Raw genomic sequence first — 9,712 nt, 5'->3', positions numbered from 1 at the left:
ATTGTTCATTTTAACATTTTTATAAAATGCCTATTTGTTGTCAATGTATGAAACATTTTAAATAATTTTATCACAATATTTATCAAAATAATCATTAATCAGTAATCATTATCAAAAATGACAAAAAAAAACCTATTAAAAAAAAACCAAGCAATCAAATTGCATTAAAATGTTAATATATTTCATTAACTGTTCAAAATCATAAAATTGTTATGCAATGTCCATGGGCTAAATATGTGGCATGTCCGGCAACGCCTAATTTTGAGTCTGTGCGTTTTATAATTATTGTTATTATCTCATTTCATTGCTTATAATTTATATAAATTATTACATATTTTTTAAGTGCGCGAACGGGTGCATTGCTCATTCCACACGGTCAAGGCCCAAGGTCACTGTCACCTCGACTGACCGCTCTACTGTGTGCATGTGTTGTGTACTCTCCAGTCTCCACCCGGTATATGTATTTTTTTTTAAATATATTAATATAATATATGCGCGATCCGGATTTCGTCCTTTTGGACGGGCAACGCCCTAGCCATACGTAGGTATTAGACGCCGGAACACCCACTCCAGGACAGTAAGGTAAGCCATATTGATATGGCTGACTGTAAGTATATATAAGGACCACGGTACCCGGCATCGGCATCACACTACATCTCCACATACGTCAAGTATACACAACGACCACAGGTTGAAGTTTGCAGATTCGTTGTACCTAGAAGAAATCATACCAAACACGAAATGGCTTCTTTCAAGTATCTGGTGAGTGACTTTAACAACACAATATCACGGAGCAGGTGTCTGCAATTGTACGGCAGTTGAATTATTATTTTTATTTTTTTTGCTGTACCTACCTATACTATGTACGACTTAATGGTTTTTCGATCGATTCTTATAAGTTATAACTTATAACCATATGTGAATTCTCGCGTCAGCTAAGCGCCGATGTAATACCTATTTTTTGAAAAGTTCTTGACCCTCGAAACAGTGAAACATTACACAACATTTCATGGCATCCACTTAGTGTAATCGTATTATTATTTAATTGAAAATTATTGTTTTACACTTTGCATAATATTTTAAATTGATTGCGTCTTATAGATAACTTTCGCTGAAAATTTAATAAAAACATCGTCTTATCTTATTATACAAGTTCTTTTATATATGGTATTGTTGAACTACGCAGGGCATGATAAAAAAATATGACTAGAGTTTAAATTAAATTGTTGGATATTATTTTATTACTTATTAATCGTTATTATAATTAACATCTTTTGTACTACTATTTTTTTATTACAAAAAGTAATTTAGGCACTGTTATTAGGACGCAATTATCACCAATTTATCCATATTATGATATAATTAGTTTCGAAAATATTACACAAAGTGTAAAATAAGGGTTACCATTTCTTAAAATCGATGAAATATAACACCTATATGCCCATTTCATGAATCTTATTTTGACTTACACGATATGACCGTACTTCATTAAATGAATATACTAAGTGGATGAGATATGTACAATATATTAATATAAACTATGTAATATAATTTCTCTTGTTACAATATTATCAATGCTTTCATCGAGCATCCGAGAGCTGTATAAGCAACGTCAGATGCCTTCAATTCAAAATAGTTTAAATAAAATTATTAAAAATCTTGTTTGATATTAGGTTTATTTTAACAAAAATTAAGTGATGACTGTTATTCGATGTTGTCCAACAGTGTGTTTAAATCATTACGCGATTTACGACTTAAAATAAATGTTTGGAGGGGTTACTAAAATATAATAATATATATTTCGCTACCGTTTTGCTAAACATATGAAAAAAAATACAATTCATAAACACCAAACAACCGTTAAAAAATTCTCGAAACGTATATAATATACAATACTTGAATCAACTATCTGTATCGTTTTAGTATTACAGACCGTGTAAGGAAAAACATAAATATTTATACGTGTGTGACGATATACTGGTGTGGAAGTATAACTTAATAGCTTATATAATATTATTATGATTGGAAGTTATAACTTCTAATGCAGTCTTAGAAAAATGCTAAAGGCCCCCTAGGCCCTAATGTCTTATTGTTATTGCATTTTACGATCTTACTTTACAGACACCATATTTTCAATTCAATAGTTAAAATGTAAAATTTTGTTTTTATTAGTTTAAATTTAATCTATTCTGTGATTATATTAAGAAAGGGGCAAGGTAGGTAACTACACTGACATAGCTGTAAAGTAAGTTTCGAGTGTACCTTGTCATTGAGGAGTAAGTTACAATAATTTATAACAATCATGTATAAATCATTGCATACTACACGATGTACAGTTCTGCGCAAAACCGATATGATAGCCTATATTACTAAATATATTGTATGATATTTTTTTATATTTCTATTAAACACATTTATTAATTATTATGCTATTACATATGAGTAAGACGGTACTATTAATTATTACCTAAGATCCGTCATTATGTGTATAGAATTATAATAATGTACTTAAAAAATTCAAGTACTTAAATAATATTTTTCAATTACAAAAAAACAAGTAAACATAAATTAGGTACTTCGTTTTCAAGTTACACCAGCAAATAACGATGTGAAATTTAAAAAAGGAAAAATGTCCCGTTTTTTCTTATTTTGTTTTTGTTTTTCCTGTTTATTTTGATAAATACAGACATTTTTTTTACTTTACAAGCCCCCCTCTCAATGTACCAACAAGATCCATTCAACTACCAAAAACCACCCCCAAAGCGGAAAATCGTAGTATTTTTACTACTCGGATGTGTAAAATTACATTGACAGACAGAAAACAAACATAAAAACACATCATCGTAAAACCAATACATTTCTCATCCACTCAGAGTATAAAATAAGAATTATGCAAAATACAAATCGCATTGTGATTTGAGGTTGAAATGCTATACTGCAGTATTTCACCCAGGACATAAAATTCTAAAGAATTATATGCAATTATTATCACTACACGTCTATACCTGAATACCTACTATATAAGGTCCATATTATAATTGTTACCTACTCTTTACAGATATTCATCGCCTTGGCCGTGTACTCCGTTGCCGCCGAAGAAGGAGTGAGAGCTAAGAAACACGCCTATATCGCCGCTGCCCCAGCTCGTGAGTATACACCGATAACACAAATTATGTTACGATAACGCACTTTTCCCTTCAACTTTTATGTAGGTATCTATACACTTATACAGTTCTGGATTAGCCTATAGGCAAAGTAGGCACTTACCTAGCTGAACCTAGGGCTGGATATTCGGGGGAGGTTATTTTTAGCTATTCGTAGATACCTAATGGTAATCGAAATTTAAAATGTGCTATACAAATGCAGATTGCTTATCAGTTGCTAATTTTGTAATCAGATCACGGATAAAAATAACTTTTTATTGTAACTTTGTTCTTTTCATCCGTGATTCAGATACATAGGTAATATTTCATATTGTTATATTATTATTTATTAGTTATGATAAGTTCCATAAACAGCAAGCTAATACCTATATTCTATTTCATACCAAGGTTTAAATAGTGAGTACCAGTGATTTTGGTACATTATTTTCACAATGTTAACCTATTTTAAAAAAAAATCTGGATGGTGTTTTTCCAAATATTTATTGTAGGTATTAAAGGTGACAGTAAATGGTGATAATTAATGTCACGGCAGTAACTGTCCTGAAATCGTCGTCTTGTAAACAATTCGATGATGGGCAGCTGTCGTGGTAGTACGACTGCACAATCACACTATCTAGTCACCCTTGGATAGTTGACATTTACTACCACTGTAGTGCTATCACGACAGTACCAACCGTCATCGTGTAAACCGGCCTTATATTTTTTCCTAGTACAACAGTAATACGCCTAGTTTATTGTACAGGATAACATACATTTTCAGTTTTTAGACATGTTAAAAACTGCATGTGGGTTCACAGACCCCAGGTCCACCATATGATCGAAGAAAGACTGAATTCTTTAGCATTATTAACAATTATTGACAATAATGTACTAAATACAATATTGGTTTAAGTAAAACTCTAAATTAATTGAATTCTCAAAAAGTTTTTAAAAATATGTTTTAAAATTTTAAAAATAAATTCAAATTACATACTTATACACTTATTGGTTTATTTATTGTTTAAATGAAGTTTATTTTAAACTATCACGAAACTTAATAAAATATTTAATACTAAAGTTTGTTAGCATTTATACTTGGGTGGTCTGGTCACAAAAGATAGTATTTCGTGTTGGGTCCTGCTAACAAAATAATTAACTTTAAAATACGTTGAACATTTTTCTCAAGATAACTTCAGTGCCATACAATGGAATATTTAAACAATTTTGCCTAAAGCTTTAAGATCATGTTTAATCCACCCCTGTGCCTATATGAAATCCCGTACAAATTTAAAATGGTCCCTAAGTAAATACGAAATAGTGACATTAATCAATTTTTTTTTCCACAGCGGTTTTGGCTTACTCTGCCTCAGCCCCTGGATCGTTCTCGTATGGATACTCAGCATACCCAGCAGCATACCCAGCAGCGTACCCAGCAGCTTACCCAGCAGCGTACCCAGCAGCTTACCCAGCAACAGCTTATGCCGCCCACGAAGACGATGGCCAATACTGGCCCGGAAAATACGAAAAGGTCTCCCTCCCAGCACCTTACGTGGCTGGACACTCGAGCCATCACGAAGACGACGGTCAATACTATCCCGGCAAATACGAAAAAGCCTCCCTCCCAGCACCTTACGTGGCCGGATATCCGAGCCATCATGAAGACGATGGTCAATACTATCCTGGCAAATACGAAAAGGTCTCCCTCCCAGCACCTTACGTGGTCGGACACCCGAGCCACTCCGAAGATGATGGCCAATACTATCCCGGCAAATACGAAAAGGCCTCCGTCCCATCAGCTTACGTGGCCGAACACTCGAGCCACTCCGAAGATGATGGCCAATACTATCCTGGCAAATACGAAAAGCCCGAACACCATTACTGAAAACTCTCACACAACAATGATTCTCATCCTTCCGTAGTCTTTTAATTCGACTTTTAACAATAAAAACGTGATCTTAATTTTTCATCAATCAATTTTGTTTTTATATTTTGTCGTCTTTGTCTCCAGGTCGCGTGACGTACAATATTAAAATATTGTATTAATGTTGGACCTATTACGGTTTATGTTTGTATTCACAAACACTTAAACCGCTTGCTTAACATTTATAAAATTCCTCTGAAATAATGTCCTAGATATGATGAAATCTATGTATGTGTAGTGGATACTAAATGTATTCAAGCATACCTAATACATTTTTCCTGAATTTCTCCTAAGTGGTTGTATTATACTTACAAAAACATATTGCGGGACTGAACCTCACCTGAGAATTTTGGCTATTGGTGCGCTACAGGTCCATATACTACAGTAAATCTCTTAAAAACGCTCATAGATCCGAATATAACTTAAGTGAACAACTTCTTCCGTTCTCAAAAAGATAAAATTGATAATTTGATTATGTTGATATAGCAGTTGGGAAAAATCCATTAGTGGAATATAAGTTTTGTTCCTAAAATTGAACATTCACAGATAAGTAGATATAGTAATAATAATAATGACAATGTATAATAGAAAATGTATTGGAACAATAATATAATAATTATATATTCGATTCAAAAAGAAACAATCTGGCTATAATAATAAATTATTTACAGTTTGCCATATTCTTTCAACTACGTAACAATGGCCAATGAAAAAAAATACTCATATTTATATACTTGTGGTATAGGTAAACTATTTATAATGAATCGATACACGGATCGATATGATCGATCCTATTATATTATATAATTGTATATTAACAATTCTCAGTCAAGTGTTACTATGGGTGGCGTCTTATTTAAAATTTGTTTTTAAATTGTATTCTGTCATCGCATAAGATATACTCATTGTGCTAAAACCTTTGTCCGTTGTCATTTTTCAAATAATTACAAAACAAGTTGGTGAAGCTCACTCTGCGAGCGTGCTAAATTATCGGTTTCTTGAAGTATTTTAACATACGACTATACGAGTATAGGTATAAACGATACAGAAATAATCAATAATACATTTTGAATACAATTTTAAAAGAATTGGATAACCTTAATATTTTGGTAGTACCTATATTTTTTATGCTGAAAGTTTAAGTCTATATTAAATATTTGACAATAAGTAATTGCTCAAAATCAACAGTCTTAATTACTAACTAAATATTTTAAATATTTAAAAAATTAATTTTCAACCCCTCTTTCCTCATTGAAAAATCCTGACTATGTCACTGGGGAAAACACAACACCTTACCTATCTACTGAATATACAACTTTACTTAAAACCATCGATAATGATAAATAATAATAATTTAAAATTAAATAAATTAATATATAACAAGCAAACATGTGAATAACATTTTTTTTTGATGTAGGTATAATCATCGTAATTAAGGTAAGCAAATAACTAAATCATACAAATCCATACAAATTAATGTAAATATTAACATAATTGTAGGCTAATGACCTAGCTGTTGAAGCCTTTATACCTGATAAAAAAATTCGATATTTTCAACAAAAAAACACTTTCATCGATTACCTATATATTAAAAACTATTTAATATTATATTCTGCCATAATGAATTATAAAAAAATAGTTAAATAGTAAAATTTCATTCAGAACTCTAAACAGAATAAATGTGTTGATATATACAATAAAATATATAAAATATGTCATATTATGTGGATTGTCTCACAATATAAATAGTCCACAAATCTATATGGCTATAGCCATGGTTAACACATTTACATAATATATGTATGAGCGTTGAATCTAAAATCGCAGAATTATAATTAGGTACTTAAAAATATAAGTACAATAAAGTACTACAATTTTAGTACCTAAGACGTTAGGTATACGTATACCTACAATTAATTATGTATATGTTTATTTAAATACAAACATTTAAAAGAATGTGCGGCCATCTAAATGTTCAATTCATTTATTACATACGAATTTAATTTATTTTAGTACATGTTACAATAAAAATTTCATTTTCTTTGTAAACATTAGTCATAGTTTCAATCTGGAAGGATATCACAATTATTTTGAACAAAATGTAGTCTTTCTACCAAGCTTTTTTTTAAACTTGGTGAAAGTTTTTGACGTTCACAATACGTTTGCAGGTCTGTCGACTACAAATTGTATACAGGTTTAACCCAAACTATGTGTGAGGTATTTTCAATTTTGAACTAGATACCTACCTGAAATGAACCAATTATGTGTTTGGTTTTTTGTCTATTGACCTTTTTGGAAATCCTAAGTGTGTGGCTTTTGGACGCAACTGTATTAATCTGTATAAAGTGTTAAGGCTTTAAGTGTATAATATATTATACTATAGTTAAGCCTGTGTATCGGTTAGAAGCCTAGACTTCATATTCTGGAAATACAAATGGACTATTTTGGAAGGTATAGGCACATATTTTGCAATTATTTATACGCATGACCGAAATATTATGGGTAACCTAGGTACACGGGGATCGTAGTACGCATAAAAGTATGTATTTATTATTTAGACGCGATGAATGTTTTATACTATTTTAATGATTCATGTAGAAAAAATAAAGAATTTAATTGAAACGACTGTTGGCTGGTAGGCCTATTGCTTAGTATATACTTAATATAATAAACGACTATCTTCTACCTATAACAATATACCGACGAGAATCGATAAGTAGGTCCATTATTTAATTATAAGATTACGCAGACAATAAAATAATATATTAATGTAATAGGATCACTGAATGTTGGACTGCTGCCATTCATCACTATTATTATTATTATTATTATTGTTATTTATTGTTGTAGTTACTAGGTACCTACTTTTTACCGATAAGCTCTGTGTATGACGTGGCCTGTACGGCTTACACTATATAATATTATATTGTAATAAATTATCGTGTTATGCGTACCTATATACGGATATATACAAATACAAAACGCAAACTATAATGACGAGGAATGCAGTGTTAACAGTGTGCTAATAATTATAATATAATATTTATTAAATCTATACTGTTGTCTGTTCCGTGTTTGATATTTTCTATAAATTTTCATGGTGAATAGGTAACATAATTTTATGATGGATAGCTGGTACACGTCGTATTTATATATATATACCTACTCGTATATCGATTTAATGTCTATATGAATGATTTTTCGTTTGCACAGTTCATTCGCCACGGTTCATATTATGATAAACTTAAAACTTATTATTTAATATTTATTATATATACCCATCGCATTCACATATATCGTATATGTGTAATATAGGTCATACATTAATAAAATATGTGTTCCTACTCCAACAATCTAGATTGATGTTTTTGATTATAATTATATTTTGTAATCGGTAGCGTATTTACAATTTATACTGTCGTCGATAAATAGCGGTTTTGGATAAGCTAATATAAAAAAAAAAAAAATGCTTTTATATACATATTATGTGAAGCCAATGATTGGAACAATAATATTATGCCCACATGCATTTAAGTATAATTTAAGTATACCTACCTATTATACAATAGCAATAATACGATATAACGTCGACTAAGTATTGTATTAGTAAGTACGTACACAAAATGTTCACTCATTTTTCTTGACTATAAATTCATATATAATTTACAGTAAAATTTAATATTAAATTATACTTCATATTTTATTCTGAACGGAGGGAAGGATCAAGGATGTATTGGTTTTACAAAGTGTATTTTTTTGTGCCTGAAGACCCTTTTTCTAGTACCTACCCAGAAAAAATGATCTTATCATCAACTTTGTAAGAAGTTTCTAGTAGCAAATTGAATCTATTTGGTACTTTTAAGAGGTCAAAACTGAAAATGCTCAACACTTTTCAAATATTTAAGATAGACCAAAAAAAATCATTTGCTACACTCAGAATCTAAAATACGAACATTTATTTAAATATTATTAAAATAATTGTTTGCTAATCTAAGTAATAAAAAAGTTAGACACGTAATCGTTTTTTCATTGTATTTAATATAATGATTTATCATTGATTTCAAATTTAACACATCCATTATTACTACAGTGCCTACCCAATGACGAGAGAGCAGTAACCTGATTACCCCCTTGTTTAGTTTTATTTTTGTAATTTTATGTAAATTTACCTACATTGAGCTAATAATTATAACATACATACCTGATTTTAATTTTAATTTGGATAGATAAATTCTATTATTACAATTATTACTATTATTACATCAAGCATTTTAAATAGTAGGTTAGGTTATATATATATATGTAAGTATAAAGTAGGTACATACTTTTATAAAATAACTAAAAAACAAGAGCAAAGCTATATCTAGCGATGTATATGTACACTTTTATATCTACCTATGTCAATTTATTTACATGTCTTGAACAACTCATTATAGCTATTACTTACTACCTATAATATGTTGCATTTAGATGCGTCTTTTTTATTGTGATGTTTTAAAAATATTTTATAAGTAGATTTATATGCAATTGCATTTTTTTTAACAGCCCAAAAAGTAGTTAGATAAGCTACAAATTTGAATCTTAAACTAATGCGATGGTATGCAAAATGAAATGTTGTATGCATATTTTAGCATTTTTCTAAAATATG

The 9,712-nt window shown here is 30.2% G+C and overlaps 1 protein-coding gene across 1 annotated transcript; it reads left to right on the top strand.

Annotated features, from left to right (window-relative positions):
- Positions 1-622: 622 nt before the first annotated feature.
- On the top strand, positions 623-5,117 carry LOC111027692. Its single transcript, XM_022306105.1, has 3 exons — positions 623-762; positions 3,059-3,146; positions 4,490-5,117. Exons 1-3 carry the CDS (start codon positions 742-744, stop codon positions 5,023-5,025), a joined length of 645 nt encoding a protein of 214 aa, XP_022161797.1. The 5' UTR covers positions 623-741; the 3' UTR covers positions 5,026-5,117.
- The last annotated feature ends 4,595 nt before the right edge of the window (positions 5,118-9,712 follow it).

The sequence above is a fragment of the Myzus persicae genome, unplaced genomic scaffold (assembly GCF_001856785.1).
Source record: "Myzus persicae strain clone G006 unplaced genomic scaffold, MPER_G0061.0, whole genome shotgun sequence".
Lineage (NCBI taxonomy): Eukaryota > Metazoa > Arthropoda > Insecta > Hemiptera > Aphididae > Myzus > Myzus persicae.
The sequence above is the reverse complement of the archived record's forward strand: the minus strand, read 5'-3'. Positions and strand labels throughout refer to the sequence as shown.

Bases quoted from the DNA above. Each gene is read 5' to 3' on its own strand.
- LOC111027692 (XM_022306105.1), top strand. From the start codon at position 742: ATGGCTTCTTTCAAGTATCTG. The intron at 763-3,058 runs GTGAGTGACTTT...TACTCTTTACAG, and splicing joins TGGCTTCTTTCAAGTATCTG to ATATTCATCGCCTTGGCCGT. The intron at 3,147-4,489 runs GTGAGTATACAC...TTTTTTCCACAG, and splicing joins TATCGCCGCTGCCCCAGCTC to CGGTTTTGGCTTACTCTGCC.